This window comes from Lampetra fluviatilis, chromosome 71 (genome assembly GCF_964198595.1).
Source record: "Lampetra fluviatilis chromosome 71, kcLamFluv1.1, whole genome shotgun sequence".
Lineage (NCBI taxonomy): Eukaryota > Metazoa > Chordata > Hyperoartia > Petromyzontiformes > Petromyzontidae > Lampetra > Lampetra fluviatilis.
This window is the reverse complement of record NC_136345.1, coordinates 432,521-453,916: the sequence shown is the minus strand read 5'-3', so window position 1 is coordinate 453,916 and position 21,396 is coordinate 432,521. Positions and strand designations below refer to the sequence as shown.

General features: G+C 47.1%; 1 protein-coding gene across 12 annotated transcripts; it reads right to left on the bottom strand.

Moving 5' to 3' along the window:
- Positions 1–1,133: 1,133 nt before the first annotated feature.
- Positions 1,134–20,771, bottom strand: LOC144952932 (uncharacterized). Of its 12 annotated transcripts, none has more exons than XM_078883407.1 (4): positions 20,524–20,771; positions 20,106–20,172; positions 16,354–16,731; positions 10,818–13,263 (listed from the first exon to the last, which is right to left on the bottom strand). In XM_078883407.1, exon 4 carries the CDS (start codon positions 13,233–13,235, stop codon positions 11,868–11,870), a length of 1,368 nt encoding a protein of 455 aa, XP_078739533.1. In that variant the 5' UTR covers positions 13,236–13,263; positions 16,354–16,731; positions 20,106–20,172; positions 20,524–20,771; the 3' UTR covers positions 10,818–11,867. The 12 variants fall into 12 exon arrangements, with proteins under 12 accessions (XP_078739540.1, XP_078739538.1, XP_078739539.1 ...); XM_078883409.1 differs by having other exon boundaries at positions 20,106–20,132; positions 20,524–20,535; XM_078883408.1 differs by lacking the exon at positions 20,524–20,771 and adding an exon at positions 20,330–20,428.
- Between the last annotated feature and the right edge of the window lie 625 nt (positions 20,772–21,396).

Genomic DNA, 21,396 nt, shown 5'->3' with positions numbered 1-21,396 from the left:
CTTACTACCATCGGTTCCTTCCACATTTTGCTACGATCGCTAAGCCTCTGCATATACTTATGGCAAAGAATCAGAGATTTAAATGGGGACCTGATGAGGAAGGTGTTTAAGGGCCTTTGTGATCGCTTGGCGACTGCGCTGACGCTCGATTATCCTGATTTCTCCTTTCCGTTTATCTTGGACACTGATGCCACCGATACGTGAATTGGGGCTGTCTTGTCCCAGTGCAAGGATGGCGTTGAAAAGGTTGTTGCGTATGGCAGCCGTGTCCGATCGCCGGCTGAGAGCCGCGACTGTGAAGGTCGGTAGTGGGTGACATGACGTCACTAGCGCGGCAATCCTCCCCCTGGCGGTTGACACAAGGTCACGCTGAGCGGTGACGTCAGAGAGCGGGTCAAAGTTCAGTTAGTTGACAGAAGGGGAGCAGCAGTGTCGTGGTGAGCGCTGCGCAACGCACCCGACCAGCCGAATTCCATTCCCGCTCGTGGCCAACACCGCCAGTGACGATTGTCTGAACCGGTCCTGAGCCTCCCCTACGTCGACTCAGCCTCAAACGAGTACCCGGTGCAGTGTAAACATTGCCACTAGGGAGACAAAGGCGGCCGGGCGTGGTGCCGTCCCAACCTTAATATATGCTCACTAACAGCACTTACCCATACAGTCCGTCCAGGCGACACGGGGGATATGTCTTTGTGTTGGGAGCAAGTTTCAGTGACGTGTAGCCATGGGAGTTGAACGAGCGCCTGCTACTACTGACAGTCGACTACGGTTGGACAGACGCTGATACAGACAGACAAGACAGGCGGACAGACAAGAGGAACACATAGACAGAGAAAGATAGAGACACAGGCAGAGAGAGAGGCGGACACAGAGATGTTGAATCGAACAAACTTAACTCGCTCCATTGAAAGAGTTTCCTCGAGCTTTGCCCATCCCCGTAAGTCGTTTTAGTTTCCATTAATTTCAGTGTGGTGTGTACGTGTAAGCAATGTGGGATATCGATGTACACAGATATGAACAAGATCAGCAGACAATAAGTCTTTCATACTCTTCGGTTCTTTCGGTAAAGTCACATAAATAAAAAAACGTTTCAATCGCAACACAAGCGGTTGTCCTCGGGCGAAAAAATCCAGAAATTGTCACGGCAGAAGTCAGGTGAACGATGGCACGTGACAGATAAGGTGTGTTCTATGGTGTTTTTAAGGAGCAGATGACTGTGAAAATGCCTTCCCACACACTGCACTTGAAGGGTTTCTCTCCTGTGCGAGTTCCCTGGTGCTGTGTCAAATGTCCAGGGCGGTCCGTGCTGTATGCACACCGGTCACATTGTTGCCTTGTCGTACCGTAATGCGCCGAGTGCCTTTGCTCCGTCAGACCAATTAGGCAGACATCATGCAAAATTCGAATGAGTGCTGTCGTGGAGAATGTATCTACGAGATGTGCTCTGCCGTGTAACTGAATACAAATGTACCAAAAATGCATTTCAAATGTGCTCTTAAAATTACCTCCTTGCTATGAAGCAGATCAGAAGACACGACATCTTTCATATATCGATCTCTCCACGAAACAAAGGAATGTTTTACACAAACTAGAACTAGCACAGCCTTCTGGGAGTGCATTATTGATTCAGTGCAAGCCACCTGTGGACCCTTATTTGTGTACAGCGTCTCAACAGCAGCCGGGTTTGCTTCAGACGTTCATCAGCAAGGAGCATTTCTAGTCCGAGTTCGACAAAATCTACGTCAACACGTAATACAAAATTATAATTTGTGTTGTAGAGAATGTATCGCCTCTACATGTAACTGATGAATGATCCGAATGTGCTCCCTATTTCAAAGAAAATGAATTGCTCCAGAGGGAGATGCTTCCTGAAAACACAAAAGTACCCTTTGACCTGTATCACAAGAACTGGTCTCACCTGAGTTATCTGTACAGGTTACTTCCAAAACACACACTTTGTCCTAACATCACTTATTTAATGTTTGACCCTTAGACAAAATGCTACATGTACACACACAATCAGACAAGTATTCATTCTAAATTATTGAGTCATTTTAAACAAATTGAATTACTGAACTGAAATATTCTGCATTAGGTTACATCGTATTAACAAGCCATTTAAAAAAATAACACACCGTCTGCTTAACAGTGTAAGTACAAAATACTATTGTCATTCAAAACAAGTAGGCCATTGCATGCTGGCGTCTGGGTCAAAATTCATGAAATTCTAAACATTACCTACAAACTCCACAACCAAGATGCCATATCAACCATTGCCCCCTACTGACAGGCTCTTGTCCACATGCAGGCCGGTGCAGAGCAACCACTTTGTACCACACATGGGCAGCTGCTACTTGGGAATGCTCTTCGAGTGTTTGAGACGAGATACTATACAAAACTCCGATTTGCCGAGACGATTAAGCAAGCACCGTATAAATGAAATTGATAACAATGAATGCTTGGGAGCTTATTGGCTCTCGCTCCTGGTTAGAGATCTACGCAACCCACAGGTCCACAAAGACTGGCCGCTCTTACCCTGTAGGTTGCACCTAGAAATTGAGTTCAACTTCACATTCTTGTCATTAAATACCTGACAAAGGAGCATCTATTGGAGCGACATCATCTCAAGTTACACATCTACCGGGTCTCCATTTGACTTTGTATTGTTTCGGAGGAAGTCCACCCACACCTCCACTTCCACAAACTGCTGGGAGTTGCCTCGCTCTGCCTCACAGTCAGAATTCTCCTCCTGCTTCACGTTGCCTCCATCGATGTGAAGGTCCCATTTTGGAGTTGAATTGTCATCTTCACATTTTACCTTCACTTCTTCGCTTTTCACCATCACTTCATATTTCACCTTGATATCTTTAAAAGTGTCCAAGCTGGGATTTTCTTCCGGTTCTTGTTTCATGAGGGATGGGTTCATTGCGGCACTTTGACTTTCACAAGCTGATTTCAGACTCCACTCCTTGTGGATCTTCTGATGCTTGTGTGTTCTCTGATGTGCATGAAGATTTGATGAAATTGCAAACGCCTTCCCGCACGGAGTACACTTGAAGGGTTTCTCTCCTGTGTGTGTTCTCTGGTGTTTTTTACGAGCAGATGGATGTGAAAATGCCTTACCACACAGACTGCATTTAAAGGGTTTCTCTCCCGTGTGTGTTCTCTGGTGTGCTACAAGAGGAGATGAACGTGCAAACACCTTTCCACACACACTGCACTTGAAGGGTTTCTCTGCCGTGTGTGTTATCTGGTGTTTTACAAGAGTAGATGACTGTGCAAACGCCTTTCCACAAACACTGCACTTGAAGGGTTTCTCTCCCGTGTGTGTTCTCTGGTGTTCTACAAGAGGAGATGAACGTGCAAACGCCTTCCCACACACACTGCACTTGAAGGGTTTCTCTGCCGTGTGTGTTCTCTGATGTGCTACAAGAGTAGATGAACGTGCAAACGCCTTCCCACATACACTGCACCTGAAGGGTTTCTCTCCCGTGTGTGTTCTCTGGTGCATTACAAGAGTAGATGACTGTGCAAACGCCTTCCCACACACACTGCATTGGAAGGGTTTCTCTCCTGTGTGTGTTCTCTTGTGTGCTACAAGAGAAATTGAATGTGCAAATGCCTTCCCACACACACTGCACTTGAAGGATTTTACTCCCGTGTGTGTTCTCTGGTGCATTACAAGAGTAGATGACTGTGCAAACGCCTTCTCACACACACTGCACTTGAAGGGTTTATCTCCTGTGTGTGTTCTCTGGTGTTTTTTAAGAGCAGATGGATGTGAAAATGCCTTCCCACACACACTGCACTTGAAGGGTTTCTCTCCTGTGCGAGTTCTCTGGTGCCGTGTCAAATTTCCAGTACGATCTGTGCTGTATGCACGCTGGTCGCAGTGTTGCCTTTTTGCACCAAGCCGCGCGGAGTGCCTTTGCTCCATTAGACTAATTCTGCAGAGGAAGTGACAGCTGCAGACAGAAAAAAAATATCAACACCATCTACACGTCAGTATCGATGCACAGAGGAATGCATATATACACAGTCAAACGTCTATACCTATTCAAATATTCATGATATATTGAAAAAGTGTACCAAATTCATCACACGGGCTGTTATGGCACACAATGAGAAGGCAAATGGTCACAAACATGCCTGGAAGCCCTCGTATCTTCAAAATGAATGTTAACCCAAAACTCCGAGCACACAATTTCGGCTGTCTGGCTACAAAAGTAATATTTATGAAAGCTAAATTCAGCTGACATAGCAAAGGGTGTTGAAAATAATACTATTTGTTTTGATTTAACGCTTTCGTGACTGCAGGGATTCATATTCTTGGTTCTTTTGTTAAAGTCACGAAGAAGGGAAACAATAAAATAATAGAAAATATAAAACAAAAAAAATTCTCACGACGTTTCGACTGCAACACAAACAATCTTTATCAGGTGTGGAAAAAACACACCTGATGATGATTGCTTGTTTTGAAGTCGAAACGTCATGATAATTTTATTGTTTTATATTTTTTAGTATTTTATTGTTTCCCTTCTATGGGACTTTACCAAAAGAACCAAGAATATGAATACTATTTGTGTTATGCAGAAATGCATAAATTAATGTTGAATCGCAACTTAGAGGTGTGAAGCCAGGCACAGATGTCCTTGAATGCTGGGATGAACAGTTCCGACTTAAGCTGCACGTGTGCTGTGATAACATCCTGACTCCATTCTTACAAAGAGTTCCAGAGGAAAACAAAAACAAACTACTATTTTGATATAACCTCCATGCTCAATAAAGTCAATAGACATTACTGCAAATACAAACTTGACACTGTCACACACTCAGAGGCAGAGCCAGGATTTTCAGGTAGGGGGGGCAACCCCTCCAGCAATGAAAAATGATAGGAGTTGTTAGTATGTAAGGAGTTGTTATTAAGTAAGGACTTGTCCCTTGTTTTTTATTTGACGCGTGTGATCGGCATCGCGCTCGCTGAAGGTGTTTGCCTTCAGGGAAGTCGTGTACTGTATACGCAACTGCGCACAATTCTGAGTCGCTTGTAACTGCTTTGCCGTTACTTATTGCCAATTATGGACTCGGACTGTTGTCCTCTCATCAGAGTCCCTGGCACGTAATATGCCACACGGTGGCAGTGGGGGTCGCAAAATGTCGATTTATCTATATATAAAAGGGAAATGTGTGGATACGTGTGTCTGTTCGAAATGTTTAGCATACTTGCCAACATGCTACATACTTGAAATGTGGGTCAGTTCCATACTGTACACAATGTAAAAAGTATAAAAATAGTCACTAAAATTTTAAATCTAGATATAAAATAGACTTTTGTATTTTATATCTATCTATATCTAGATATAAAATAGACTTTTGTATTTTGGGGGAATGACCATGCTGTTAACAGTGTGCCGGGAGATTTTAGGTGGCGCTTCGCTACTGGCCAATGAGGCCAATGGCTTCTCGGAGTTCAATACATATCCGTGCGAAGAACGGGTACAACTGCTATCTTAAATATAAAGCAGAATTTACATCTGTTTGTTTGAAGCAGCAAAACCTCTACAACGCTGAGCTCTGGCGTCATGACATTTTCACAGCATTTGCTGTCTGGAATGTCTAAGTGAACGCGACTATTTTCAGCTGACCTTGTCATTCTCTTACCGAGTGGCCAAATCCACCTCATGTAGAAGTGGGTTAAGGTTAAATTGAGTGAAAATATCCGATTTAGGTCAATTGATTTGTTTCGGCTTTTTTCTTTCTTTCAAGAATAAAAAAATATTTCAGTGAAATAAGGGAATATTAAATTAATCCAAGACAAGAATCCAAGTCCCGGGCGAAGCCGGGTAGTGACGCAAGTTATTATTAAACCCCAATGATCCAATCGAAATTTGGGATTTCGATCGGATCGTTGGGGGCATGTGCCACCCCACCCCCACTGGCTCCACCACTGTCACACTGGCATGGTTCACAGGTGGTGGTGTGTCTAGACCCATGCCTGGCCACCTTCACCTGCTCAGTATTAATGCTTCCTCACTCTACCAAGTAATTCATTGAAGTACAATTAACATCGCCGAGGCTGCGTGTCTCTCTCTCTCCCCGTGGTTGCGTGGATTTCCTTCCCGATCCCCCGGTTTCCCCTCCACATGTAGAGAGTGAGCACCGCCACGCGTCTAGAGTGAACACCGCCACGCTGTTGACAAGCCTCACCTTGTTGTTGTTGTGGGCAGGTCGCTTCTGAAAACAAGAGCGGTAGAGCAGCTAAAGCGGGCTTGGCCTGGTAAAATATAAAAAAAAAAACTGTGTCAATATTTAAATTAAAACAAAGTTACAAAGTAGTGAGCCAGGTCAAGACAAATTATCTTAAGCAAGAGAATTGAAGCAAATGCGATCAGGCGAGGGCAGGAGGCAAGGCCCCGCGTTGTAAAGTTCCTACCTGGACATCGTTTCCATGCTCACTGCTACTCAATTGACATCCCAACAAGAGAGAGAGCGAGTTTCTACCTCGGTAAACAACAACCATCACCATCAAAACAACCACAACCACCACAACCGCGATGAGAAATTCTCACCTCGGATTTCAGTGCACGGGCGGAACGGCAACTTCCTGTTACCTCACTACGTCACGCGGCAGTAGGAGGTGACATGACGTCACTTGCGGGGTACGAAAACACTCCCCTCTCACAATGAGCGGCTCTAACGTAAATAAATTATGCTAATGAGCCGCCCCATCTGTAGGAGGGGTGGGGCGCGGGTGCCGAACTCGTCGCAATAAACTCGCGACTGCTTTCACGAATACATTATGTTAATGAGCGGCCAGTAATTGGGCGTAGTTTTGCCCAAATAAAGATTGTCACTGGAACAGATATCGGCAGCGGCTGAGGGGAGGTGACGTCACTCTCAAGAGCGCGGTGGTCGGTAGTGGGTGACATGACGTCACTAACGAGGTCGACTTCCCCGGGCGTTTGACGCCGATGAGGTCACGCTAAGCGGTGACGTCAGAGAGCGGGTTCAAAGTTCAAGTTTGTTGACAGAAGGGGAGCGGCAGTGTCGTGGTGAGCGCTGCGCTCCGCACCGACCAGCCGAGTTCCATTCCCGCTCGTGGCCAACACCGCCAGTGACGAGTCTCTGAACCGGTCCTGAGCCTCCCCTACGTTGACTCAGCCTCAAAGACCCGGTGCGGTGTGTAAACATCGCCACGAGGAAGACAAAGGCGACCGGGCGTGGTGCTGGCCACCCACCCCTCGTGTGCCGTCCCACCCTTATTAGGTGCTCGCTAACAGCACTTGCCCCTACAGTCTGTTAAGGCTATACGGGGGATCTTTGTGTTAGGTGCTCACGAACGGCGTGTGCGGCGGCGTGTGAGTTGTGCTGCGTATGACCTGTGCGTGAGAATGAGTGAGAATGAGCTGTGTGTGAGATGAGTGAGCTGTGTGTATGAGTGAGCTGAGTGAGCTGTGTGTGAGAGAATGAGCTGTATGTGAGAGTGAGCTGCATGTGAGAGTGAGCTGTGTGTGAGTGAGCTGTGTGTTTCAGTGAGCTGTGTGTGAGTCAATGTGAGTGAGTGAGTCAATGTGAGTGAGTGAGCTTTGTGTGAGTGAGCTGTGTGTGAGAGTGAGCTGTGTGTGAGTGAGCTGTGTGTGAGTCAGCTGTGTGTGTGAGTCAATGTGAGTGAGCTGTGTGTGTGAATGAGTCAGTGTGAGTGAGCTGTGTGTGTGAGTGAGCTGTGTGTGAGTGAGCTGTGTGTGAGAGAATGAGCTGTGATAATTGGTTCTTTACCCTTCTATCTGGCAACAAAACTGACACCTTTTTACAAGGAGTCATGTTTGAATAGACCGCAATACCTGCAGTCATAATACAAACAAAAGAACATAACTCTGATAATGTGCATTGTCCTTGAAGTTGCACATTATCAGAGTTATGTTCTTTTGTTTGTATTATGACTGCAGGTATTGCGGTCTATTCAAACATGACTCCTTGTAAAAAGGTGTCAGTTTTGTTGCCAGATAGAAGGGTAACGAACCAATTATCATATTTTTACTGGCAAATGAGGTTCCCATAGTGTAGAATGAGCTGTGTGAGTGTGTGTGAGTGAGCTGTGTGTGAGTGAGCTGTGTGTGATTGAGCTGTGTGTGTGAGCTGTGTGTGAGAGTGAGCTGTGTATGAGTGAGTCAGTGTGAGTGAGCTGTGTGTGTGAGAGAATGAGCTATATGTGAGCTGCATGTGTGTGAGTCAGTGTGAGTGATGTGCGTGTGTGTGAGTCAGTGTGAGTGAGCTGTGTGTGTGAGTCAATGTGAGTGAGTGAGCTGTGTGTGTGAGTGAGCTGTGTGTGAGAGTGAGCTGTGTGTGAGCTGTGTGTGTGAGTGAGCTGCGTGTGGGGGTGAGCTGTGTGAGAGTGAGCTGTGTGTGAGAGAATGAGCTGTGTGAGCTGCGTGTGTGTGAGTCACTGTGAGTCAACTGTGTGTGTGAGTCAGTGTGAGTGAGCTGTGTATGTGTGTGAGCGAGCTGTGTGAGAGTGAGCTGTGAGTGAGCTGTGTGTGAGCTGTGTTTGTGAGTGAGCTGTGTGAGCTGTGTATGTGAGCTGTGTGTGAGTGAGCTGTGTGTGAGTGAGCTGTGTGAGTCAGTGTGAGTGAGTCAGTGTGAGTGAGCTGTGTGTGAGTGAGTCAGTGTGAGTGAGTCAGTGTGAGTGAGCTGTGTGAGCTGTTTGTGTGAGTCAGTGTGAGTGAGCTGTATGTGAGAGTGAGCTGTGAGGGTGAGCTGTGTCAGCTGTCTGTGTGAGAGAATGAGCTGTGTGTGAGTGTGCGTGAGTCAGTGTGAGTGAGCTGTGTGAGAGTGAGCTGTGTGAGTGAGCTGTGTGTGAGCTGTGTGTGAGAGTGAGCTGTGTGTATAAGTGAGTCAGTGTGAGTGAGCTGTGTGTGTGAGTCAGTGTGAGTGAGCTGTGTATGAGTGAGTCAGTGTGAGTGAGTCAGTGTGAGTGAGTCAGTGTGAGTGAGCTGTGTATGAGTGAGTCAGTGTGAGTGAGTCAGTGTGAGTGAGTCAGTGTGAGTGAGTCAGTGTGAGTGAGCTGTATGTGAGAGTGAGCTGTGTGTGAGGGTGAGCTGTGTCAGCTGTCTGTGTGAGAGAATGAGCTGTGTGTGTGTGCGTGAGTCAGTGTGAGTGAGCTGTGTGATTGAGCTGTGTGTGAGAGTGAGCTGTGTATGAGTGAGTCAGTGTGAGTGAGCTGTGTGTGAGAGAATGAGCTATATGTGAGCTGCATGTGTGTGAGTCAGTGCGAGTGATGTGTGTGAGTCAGTGTGAGTGAGCTGTGTGTGTGAGTGAGCTGTGTGAGAGTGAGCTGTGTGTGTGAGCTGTGTGTGGGGGTGAGCTGTGTGAGTGAGCTGTGTGAGAGAATGAGCTGTGTGAGCTGCGTGTGTGAGTCAGTGTGAGTCAACTGTGTGTGTGAGTCAGTGTGAGTGAGCTTTGTATGTGTGAGCGAGCTGTGAGAGTGAGCTGTGAGTGAGCTGTGTGTGTGAGCTGTGTGAGCCGTGTATGTGAGCTGTGTGTGTGAGCTGTGTGTGAGCTGTGTGAGTCAGTGTGAGTGAGTCAGTGTGAGTGAGCTGTGTGTGAGTGAGTCAGTGTGAGTGAGTCAGTGTGAGTGAGCTGTGTGAGCTGTTTGTGAGTCAGTGTGAGTGAGCTGTATGTGAGAGTGAGCTGTGTGTGAGGGTGAGCTGTGTCAGCTGTCTGTGTGAGAGAATGAGCTGTGTGTGAGTGTGCGTGAGTCAGTGTGAGTGAGCTGTGTGAGTGAGCTGTGTGAGTGAGCTGTGTGAGTGAGCTGTGTGTGAGCTGTGTGAGAGTGAGCTGTGTGTATAAGTGAGTCAGTGTGAGTCAGTGTGAGTGAGCTGTGTGTGAGTCAGTGTGAGTGAGCTGTGTATGAGTGAGTCAGTGTGAGTGAGTCAGTGTGAGTGAGTCAGTGTGAGTGAGCTGTGTATGAGTGAGTCAGTGTGAGTGAGCTGTATGTGAGAGTGAGCTGTGTGTGAGGGTGAGCTGTCAGCTGTCTGTGTGAGAGAATGAGCTGTGTGTGAGTGTGCGTGAGTCAGTGTGAGTGAGCTGTGTGATTGAGCTGTGTGTGAGAGTGAGCTGTGTGAGTGAGCTGTGTGTGTGAGTGAGCTGTGTGTGAGAGTGAGCTGTGTGTGAGAGTGAGCTGTGTGTATAAGTGAGTCAGTGTGAGTCAGTGTGAGTGAGCTGTGTATGAGTCAGTGTGAGTGAGCTGTGTGTGTGAGTCAGTGTGAGCTGTATGAGTGAGCTGCATGTGAGCTGTGTGTTTGAGTGAGCTGTGAGTGAGCTGTGTGTGTGAGAGAATGAGCTGTATGTGAGCTGCATGTGTGTGTGAGTCAGTGTGAGTGATCTGTGTGTGTGTCAGTGTGAGTGAGCTGTGTGTGAGTGAGTCAATGTGAGTGAGTGAGCTGTGTGTGTGAGCTGTGAGAGTGAGCTGTGTGAGAGAATGAGCTGTGAGAGCGTCAGTGTGAGTGAGCTGTGTGTGTCAGTGAGCTGTGTGAGCTGTTTGTGAGAGTGAGTCAGTATGAGTCAGTGTGAGTGAGCTGTGTATGAGTGAGCTGTGAGAAAGTCAGCTGTGTGTGAGTGAGCTGTGTGAGCTGTGTGAGCTGTGTGAAAGTGAGCTTTGTGTGTGGGCCGAAATGAAGAGCCTTCTTTACGCATCTTAGGAAGACAATAGCACCTCTTTTGCCCACTTCAGCAGTTGCTTCTTGCTGTGGTTGTCCCACCTGATGACGGACGCTTGTGTTGAGCCCAAGACGTTGTGATTTAATTTATTTTCATTTTATACCTACGTGACTTTACCGAAAGAACCAAAGAGTATGGATACCTGCAGTCACGAAAACTTCAAATCTAACATCACTTATTCAATGTTTGACCCTTATAGACAAAATCAGATAAGTATTCATTCTAAATTATTGAGTCATTTTAACCAAATTTAATTACTGCACTGAAATATGCTGCATCAGGTTACATCGAATTAACAAGAAGCTACTTTAAAAAAATACACACCGTCTGCTTACCAGTATATGTACAACATACTATTGTCATTCAAAACGAGTAGGCCATTGCATGCTGGTGTCGGTCAAAATTGATGAAATTCTAAACATTACCAACAAACTCCACAACCAAGATGCCACATCAACCATTGCCCGCTACTGACAGGCTCTTGTCCACATGCAGGCCGGTGCAGGGCCACCGGTGCAGGGCCACCGGTGCAGGGCCACCGGTGCAGGGCCACCGGTGCAGGGCCACCTCCTTGTGCCACACAGGGGCAGCTGCTACTTGGGGATGCTCTTCGAGTGTTTGAGACGAGATACGATAAAAAAAAACTCCGAATTTCCGAGGCGATTAAGCAAGCACAATAAAAATGCAATTATGATAACATAGCAAAAGCTTGGGAGCTTATTGGCTATCGCTCCTGGTTAGAGATCTACGCAACCCACAGGTCCACAAAGACTGGCCACTCTTACCCTGCAGGTTGCACCTAGAAATTGAGTTCAACTTCACATTCTTGCAATTAAAGGCCTGTGACAAAGGTGCGTCTATTGGAGCGACATCGTCTCAGACTTACACATCTACCGGGTCTCCATTTGACTTTGTATTGTCTCGGAGGAAGTCCACCCACACCTCCACTTCCACCAACTGCTGGGAGTTGCCTTGCTCTGCCTCGCAGTGAGAATTATCCTCCTGCTTCACGTTGCCTCCATCGATGTGAAGGTCCGATTTTTGAGTTGACTTCATCTTCACATTTTACCTTCACTTCTTCGCTTTTCACCATCACTTCTTCATATTTCACCTTCACCTCTTCATATTTCACCTCGATACCTTTAAAAGTGTCAAAGCTGGGATTTTCTTCCGGTTCTTGTTTCATGAGGGATGGGCTCATTGCGGCACTGACTTTCAGAAGCGGATGTCAGACTCCACTCCTTGTGAATCTTCTGATGCTTGTGTGTTCTCTGGTGTCTTTGAAGATTTGATGACTGTGAAAACGTCTTCCCGCACACACTGCACCTGAAGGGTTTCTCTCCTGTGTGTGTTCTCTGGTGTTGTACAAGAGCAGATGACTGTGCAAACGCCTTCCCACACACACTGCACTTGAAGGGTTTCTCTCCTGTGTGCGTTCTCTGGTGTTGTACAAGAGCAAATGAAACTGTAAACGCCTTTCCACATACACTGCAATTGAAGGGTTTATCTCCCGTGTGTGTTCTCTGGTGTTCTACATGAGCAGATGACTGTGCAAACGCTTTCCCACACACACTGCACCTGAAGGGTTTTTCTCCTGTGTGTGTTCTCTGGTGTTGTACAAGAGCAGATGAAACTGTAAACGCCTTCCCACACACACTGCACTTGAAGGGTTTATGTCCCGTGTGAGTTCTCTGGTGTATTACAAGAGCAGATGAACGTGCAAACGCCTTCCCACACTCACTGCACTGGAAGGGTTTATCTCCTGCATGTGTTCTCTGGTGTGTTTTAAGAACAGATGACTGTGCAAACGCCTTCCCACACACACTGCACCTGAAGGGTGTCTCTCCAGTATGTGTTCTCTGGTGTGTTACAAGAGTAGATGAAATTGTAAACGCTATCCCACACACACTGCACCTGAAGGGTTTCTCTCCTGTGTGTGTTCTCTGATGTATTACAAGAGTAGATGAATGTGCAAATGCCTTCCCACACACACTGCACCTGAAGGGTTTCTCTCCTGTGTGTGTTCTGTGGTGTGCTCCAAGAGAAATTGAATGTGCAAATGCCTTCCCACACACACTGCACTTGAAGGATTTCTCTCCCGTGTGTGTTCTCTGGTGCATTACAATAGTAGATGACTGTGCAAACGCCTTTCCACACACACTGCACTTGAAGGATTTCTCTCCCGTGTGTGTTCTCTGGTGCATTACAATAGTAGATGACTGTGCAAACGCCTTTCCACACACACTGCACTTGAAGGATTTCTCTCCCGTGTGTGTTCTCTGGTGCATTACAATAGTAGATGACTGTGCAAACGCCTTTCCACACACACTGCACTTGAAGGATTTCTCTCCCGTGTGTGTTCTCTGGTGCATTACAATAGTAGATGACTGTGCAAACGCCTTTCCACACACACTGCACTTGAAGGGTTTCTCTCTTGTGCGAGTTCTCTGGTGCCGTGTCAAATTTCCAGTACGATCCGTGCTGTATGCACCGAGCCGCGCGGAGTGCCTTTGCTCCATTAGACTAATTCTGCAGAAGAAGTGACAGCTGCAGACAGAAAAAAATATCAACACCATCTACACGTCAGTATCGATGCACAGAGGAATGCATATATACACAGTCAAACGTCTATATCTATTCATATATTCATGATATAGTGAAAAAGTGTCCCAAATTCATCACACGGGCTGTTATGGCACACAATGAGAAGGCAAATGGTCACAAACATGCCTGGAAGCCCTCTCTAAAACCATCGGCGGCAAGACCTCCCAGACTCTATGGTCTTCCCAAAATCCATAAAGAAGGCACCCCGCTACGACCCATCGTGTCGACGATAAACTCTCCTACGTACAAACTGGCCCGTTTTCTATCAGATACTCTGCTCCCCTTCACAGGCAAGACCTCTTCGGCAGTACTCAACTCAACCCAATTGGTCTCTATGGTTAGAGACATGGTACTATCTCCTGATGACATCCTCGTCAGCTTTGATGTATTATCTTTGTTTACCAAAGTCCCAGTACCGGACACCCTAACAATAATTGAGGACTTAGTCCAACATGGATTGAATTCTGATGTACCTGCGCTGGTTAGGCATTTCCTCACCAACACCTATTTTACCTGGAATGGCACCTCCTACAAACAGAATGAGGGTACCCCTAGGGGCTCCCCCTTGTCACCAGTTATAGCCAACATGTTCATGGAAAAGTTTGAATCAGACGCCATCCAGACATCCACCCTGCATCCTTCCCTGTGGAAGAGGTATGTGGATGACACTTTCGTCATCTGGCCACATGGCCTCCCAGCATTGAACCACTTCTTGGACCACATCAATTCTAGACACCCATCCATCAGATTCACCATGGAAGTGGAGAAAGACGGTAAACTACCATTCTTGGATATTCTGTTTGAGAGGAGGCCTGACGGATCCTTGGGACATTCTGTCTACAGGAAAGCCACCCACACAGATTCCTACTTGAAACCGGATTCCCACCACCACCCATCTCAAAAGAATTCTCTCATCAAAACGCTGTTGGAATACAGCAGTCCTCACAGAGGCTGTGACGTCGTACATCAGCTTCTGTGAGGACTGCTGTATTCCAACACGCACCAGGGTGAACTTCAACAACAAGCCCTGGTTCTCAGCAAAGCTCAGAAGGTTGAGGTTGGAGAAGGAGGAAGCGTTTAGGAGTGGGGATAGAGACCGATTCAAGGAGTTGAAGAACAGGTTTAGCAAGGCGGTGAGAGAGGCTAAACGATTGTACTCAGAGAGACTAAAACACCAGTTCTCTGCTAACGACTCTGCTTCTGTCTGGAGAGGGCTCAGGCAGATCACCAACTACAAGCCCAGAGCCCCCCACACCACTAACGACTCCCGCCTAGCCAACGACCTGAACGAGTTCTACTGCAGATTTGAAAGACAATTGGACTGTCCTGAACTACCCCTTCCCACCCAAGAGGCCCCTATCCCACCCACACTACAGAGACAATTATCTCCATTCAGGAGGGAGAAGTTAAAACACTTTTCAAGAGGCAGAACCCACACAAAGCAGCTGGGCTGGACTCTGTCTCTCCAGCCACCCTCAGGCACTGCGCGGACCAGCTGTCTCCAGTGTTCACCAACATCTTTACCACCTCCATGGAGACATGTCATGTACCAGCCTGTCTCAAGTCCTCCATCATCATTCCAGTGCCCAAAAAGCCAAGGCCAACAGGATTAAATGATTACAGACCCATCGCCCTTACCTCCGTGGTAATGAAGTCTTTTGAGCGCCTGGTCCTGGCACACCTCAAAGCCATCACAGACCCTCTACTGGACCCCCTTCAGTTTGCCTACAGAGCCAACAGGTCTGTGGATGACGCAGTTAACATGGCCCTCCACTTCACCCTACAGCATCTGGACTCCACAGCATCCTACGCCAGGATCCTGTTTGTGGACTTTAGCTCAGCTTTTAACACCATCATTCCGAGCCTGCTTCAGGACAAGCTCTCCCTGCTGAACGTGCCAGACTCCACCTGCAGATGGATCACAGACTTCCTGTCTGACAGGAAGCAGTGTGTCAAACTGGGATCACAAGTTTCTGCCTTCAGGTCAATCAGCACCGGGTCTCCTCAGGGCTGTGTCCTTTCCCCTCTGCTATTCACCCTGTACACCAACAGCTTCACCTCCAGTCACCAGTCCGTCAAACTCTTGAAGTTTGCGGACGACACCACCCTCATTGGGCTAATCTCTGATGGGGATGAGTCTGACTATAGGAGGGAAGCTGACAACCTGGTGACCTGGTGTAGCCAGAACAACCTGGAGCTTAATGCTCTTAAGACCGTGGAGATGGTTGTGGACTTCAGGAAGAATACAGCCCCACTCACCCCCATCACCCTGTGCGACTCCCCAGTCACCAATGTTCAGTCCTTCCGCTTCCTGGGCACTATTCTTTCCCAGGACCTCAAGTGGGAACTGAACATCAGCTCCCTTATCAAGAGAGCTCAACAGAGAATGTACTTCCTACGGCAGCTGAAGAAATTTAATCTGCCAAAGACAATGATTATGTGCTTCTATACAGCCATCATTGAGTCCATTCTCACCTCCTCCAACACCGTCTGGTACGCTGCTGCCACTGCCAAGGACAAGAGCAGACTGCAGCGTATCATCCGCACTGCTGAGAAGGTGATTGGCTGTAATCTACCAACCCTTGAGGACCTGCACACTTTGAGGACCCTGAGGCGAGCGAGGAAGATTGCGGACAATTCCTCGCACCCTGGACACTCTCTGTTCCAGCTACTCCCCTCCGGCAGAAGGCTGCGGTCCATCAAGACCAAAACCTCACGTCACAAAAACAGGTTTTTCCCATCCGCTGTTGGCCTCCTCAACAAGGCCAAGGGCTTAAAATGACTTTTACACTTAAAATGACTGTTACACTTACTATAACATTTTATCTACATAATTACACCTTTCCATACTTACATGTAATCTTATTTGTATTTTTGTATTTTAAGATTGTTTAATACGGCTAATTAACATTTTACATTTCGCATTTTATAAGGTCTACTTATTCATAATTTTAAAGATTTTAGCCCTTTAGTATTACTTATACTTTGTAACGTTAGTATAGTTAGAGTGTATACATTTTATACAGCACTCACCAGCACTCTCCTGCAAGTCTCACGGGACATACCGAGGGACTGACTTCGCTTACGCACAGAGCGTTTCGGACTCTGCTGGAGAGACTCTCTCACACTTTCGACCAGCTCGGCTGTTCGCTTCTTGGGACGTCCCGAGTGGCTTGGACGGTTCTCACTGGCAGCGTTGAGGTTCTCCACGGTCCCATACTTCTCGAAGTGGGCCACCCAGTTCTGAATTCTGCTTTTGGATGGAGCCTTTTCACATTCGAACTGACGCATGAAACTGTCCTGGGTTTTCTTAAACGAGCCTGTCTTGTAGTAAAATTTAACACAGTGTATTCTTTGTCCCAGCTCCCACTGGGGTCTTGGTGTACTCACGGTCGTTGATTCTGCCATGTCCTGTAAAATAAGGGCAATCGGTGAATAAATAAAGGAGATATCACATAAAGTGTACACGGGGCCTGTTTTTTTTGGATCACCCTGTATAATCTTAACTTTGGAGCTTTCGTGACTGCAGGAATTATTATTTGGTTTTTTCGGTAAAGTCACGTATAAAGAAAAAATAATAAATTAAATAATAACATACGACGTTTCGATTGCAACACAAGCAATCATCATCAGGTATAATGAAATAGCGACATATAATCTAACCAGAAAAAATTATAGACAGACATATAAGCAGACAGATATCACCAAGATACATGTTGCCCGCTGTGTGTATCTTGGTGATATCTGTCTGCTTATATGTCTGTCCATAATTTTTTCTGGTTAGATTTTATGTCGCTATTTCATTATACCTGATGATGATTGCTTGTGTTGCAATCGAAACGTCGTATGTTATAATTTAATTTATTATTTTTTCTTTATACGTGACTTTACCGAAAGAACCAAAGAATATCACCCTGTATAAGTTAAGATTCCTACTTGTTCAATGTATGCACCATCCCGCCATAGTGAATTCCTTGTCTGTGCAAACTTACATGGCAATTAAAACCGTTTCTGATTCTGATTGATTGATTCTATACCACAGAGCCCATGGCATTTCTGACCAACACCACCTGACCGGTGAATTAAGACATGTACATCGGGCCCTCAGGATGAACGGATACTCTGACCGCACTATCCGCCAAGCTGTTTCTCCCACCACACAGAAACAGCCACATGAAACTCCGACCAAAACTATCACGTTATCTTACATAGCAGGCGTGACCAAAAAGATCTCCAAAATTCTAAACAAACATAAGATCCAAGTCCGATTCAGTACAGTACATAAAATCCGTGATCTGATTCCATCTGTGAAGGATGTCGTTCCTGACTTACAGTATCCTGGAGTCTATAAATTGAGTTGCATTTGTGGTGATTGCTACATTGGAGAAACGAAACGTCATGTTTCTGATCGTGTCCGCGAGCACAAGTTAGATCTGAAACACGGCAGAACTGATTCTTCGGCCGTTGCCGATCATTGCTACAACTCGGTGGGCTCTCATGAAATTGTCTTTTCCGAGACCAAGGTTCTCTGCAAACCTCCTGGCTACCTATAATAGTAGGTTTTTACCCTTTTAACTGGTACAAAACTGACACCTTTATTGGCTACCATCAAAGGTTTGTACACGAGGCCATACAAATATACAAACACAGACATAATTTCAACCGTGATGATGGGTACAAACTTAGTAATCATTGGAAAGATGTTATCAACCACGCAAAAAAGACTTAATTACACATTTTTGGACCATCTTATCTGACAGGCACTATTTTACTTTACTTTACCGAGTGTTAACATCCCCAGTGTTTAACAGTACTCTCTTCATTGTTCAGCCAGCACTGGTATAAACAAGGGCATTTTCGTTCTTTTCTATCATGTGTATCAACAGGTGCTTGTACACACACATGTCAACGTACACTTACACCCCAAACTCTCTTTTGGCCTCCCCTCCCCCTCTCTGTCCAATGCGTTGGCGTGTGCAGCAGTAGTTGCTTGTAGGGGTAGGCACGGTTTGAACCGACAAATTGAGCAAACCAAACCAAACCAGCGACGACTGAACCAAACCAAACCAAAACCAAACCAAACCAAGCTAAACCAAACCTCTTGAGTTGGCTTGAACCGAAAAGATGCGCGGCAAACAATATTCGCATTCAATACAAATATCAAGTGTATTAATCGCTAATTTCTACGCAGGCTTTCTTCATATTGAGATTCACTAGCAAGTACTGGACGACGATGTCGTCCACAGCCATCTCCTCAAGCTTGGCACGCCCAATGTCCTTGAACGCAGTGTGGTAGTTCAATGGCAGTGAAACCCCAACACTAGGCAACATCCGCGCCCACGAGCGCACACACATCTCGGCCTTGAACGTGCACTTGTGCAGGTTTGGTCGGTCGAGAAAGGAGCGCTTGGCGGCCGAGTTTGCTCTCTCGGAGGGCACGGACGACGCCGGGATAGGCAAATAGTCGCTACCGGCATGTTTGGTCTCTTCCACGTCGTGGATGAAATACCTTGTGATGCTGGAGCCGCCGGGGATGGCGCCGTCTTGAGCCGCTCGAGCCATGGAGATGCAATTGCAAAGTGAATTCGCAGGCAAAGGCAACTACAGCATGTCCTTTCGTGTCGCCTTTACAACCAACCAAACTAGTTTGAGCCGGTTCCACCCTGTCCGAGCCAAACCGAGTTGGTTTTCGTAGCCCCAAACCAAACCGAACCAGTTCAAACAGAGCCAAACCAAACCGATTTGGTTCGGTTCAAACCGCGGTTTGGTGGTTTGAGCCAAACCGTGCCGACCCCTAGTTGCTTGCGCACAACCACGTCCACGCCGCCGCTTCTCGTGTACCACGTTGTGCATTCTTTTGGCCCCGCCCCACCTCCCTCCCGATACGTTCCATTCATTGGCTACCACATTCTGATGAGCTCCCCCCCCCCTCAACTTGCTTTTAAGGGATTACATCTTGAATCATTGCCTCACTTGATGCAGCGAATCTGGCTGTGACGGTCCCACCTGATGACGGAGACTTGTGTTGCTCCGAAACGTCGTGATTTTTATTTTATTTTACTTTTATTAATTTTAATGTTTTACCTACGTGACTTTACCTAAAACACCTAATACTATGAATCCAAGCACACAATTTTGGCTGTCTGGCTACAAAATAAACATTTCTAAAAGCTAAATTCCACTGACATAGCAAAAGGTGTTGAAAATAAAACTAATAGTGTTATGCAGAAATGCATAAATTAATGTCCAATCGCAACTTAGAGGTGTGAAGCCAGCCAGGCTCACGATGTCCTTGCATGCTGGGATGAACATATCTGACTTCAGCTGCATGTGTGTGCTGTGTTAACTTCCTGACTGTTTCAATTCTTACAAAGAGTTCCAGAGGAAAACAAAAACAAACTATTGTTTTGATATAACCTCCGTGTTCAAGAGTTAATAGACTTTACTGCAAACACACACTTGACGCTGTCACACACTGGCATGGTTAACAGGTGGTGGTGTGTCCAGAACCATGCCTGGCCACCTTTCTTCCGGTCAGTATTAATGCTTCCTTACTCCACCAAGTAATTCATTGAGGATCAATCAACACAGCCGAGGATGCGTGTCTCTCTTATCTCCCCGTGGTGAAATGTTAACAACCTCTCCGACCCTGAAGCCTGCTGTATATTTGGAGTTTGCGTGTCTCTCTCTATCCCCGTGGTCGCGTGGATTTCCCTCCGGATCCTCCTGTTGTCCCCACTCCACATGCAGAGAGTGAACACCGCCACGCTGTTGACAAGCCTCACCTTGTTGTTGTTGTGGGCAGGTCGCTTCTGAAAACAAGAGCGGTAGAGCAGCTAAAGCGGGCTTGGCCTGGTAAAATATGAAAAAAACTGCGTGAATATTTAAAGTAAAACAAAGTTACAAAGTAGTGAGCCAGGTCAAGACAAATTCAATTTAAGCGAGAGAATTGAAGCAAATGCGATCAGGCGAGGGCAGGAGGCAAGGCCCCGCGTTGTAATATTCCAACCTGGACATCGCTTCCATGCTCGCTGCTACTCAATTGACATCCCTACGAGAGAGAGCGAGGCTCTACCTCGGTAAACAACCACAACCACCACCACAACCACCACCACAACCACCACCACAACCACCACCACCACCACCACCACCACCACAACCACCACCACAACCACCACCACAACCGCGATGAGAATTTCTCACCTCGGATTTCAGTGGACGGGCGGAGCGGAAACTTCCTGTTACCGCGTGACGTCACGCAGCAGGTGGTGACATGACGTCACTTGCTGGGTACGATACACTCCCCTCCCACAATGAGCGGCTCTGTTAACTTAAATGAATTATGTTAATGAGCCCGGCCCATACGTCGGAGGGGTGGGGCGCTGGTGCCAAACTCGTCGCAATAAACTCGCGACGGCTTTCACGAATATATTATGTTAATGAGCGGCCAGTAATTGGGCGTAGCTTTGCCCAAATAAGGATTGGCACTGGAACAGATATCGGCAGTGGCCGAACGGAGGTGACGTCACTCTCAAGAGCGCGATGGTCGTGACATGACGTCACTAGCAAGGTCTACTTCTGCGGCCGTTTGACGCCGATGAGGTCACGCTAAGCGGTGACGTCAAAGAGCGGGGTCAAAGTTCAAATTTGTTGACAGAAGGGGAGCGGCAGTGGCGTGGTGAGCGCTGCGCTCGGCACCGACCAGCCGAGTTCCATTCCCGCTCGTGGCCAACACCGCCAGTGACGACTTTCCGAACCGGTCCTGAGCCTCCCCTACGTCGACTCAGCCTCAAACGAGGACCCGGTGCGGTGTGTAAACATCGCCACGAGGGAGACAAAGGCAACCGGGCGTGGTGCTGGCCACCCACCCCTCGTGTGCCGTCCCACCCTTATTAGGTGCTCGCTAACAGCACTTGCCCCTACAGTCTGTTAAGGCTATACGGGGGATCTTTGTGTTAGGTGCTCACGAACGGCGTGTGCGGCGGCGTGTGAGTTGTGCTGCGTGAGTATGACCTGTGCGTGAGAATGAGTGAGAATGAGCTGTGAGTGACAGTGAGCTGTGTGTGAGCTGTGTGT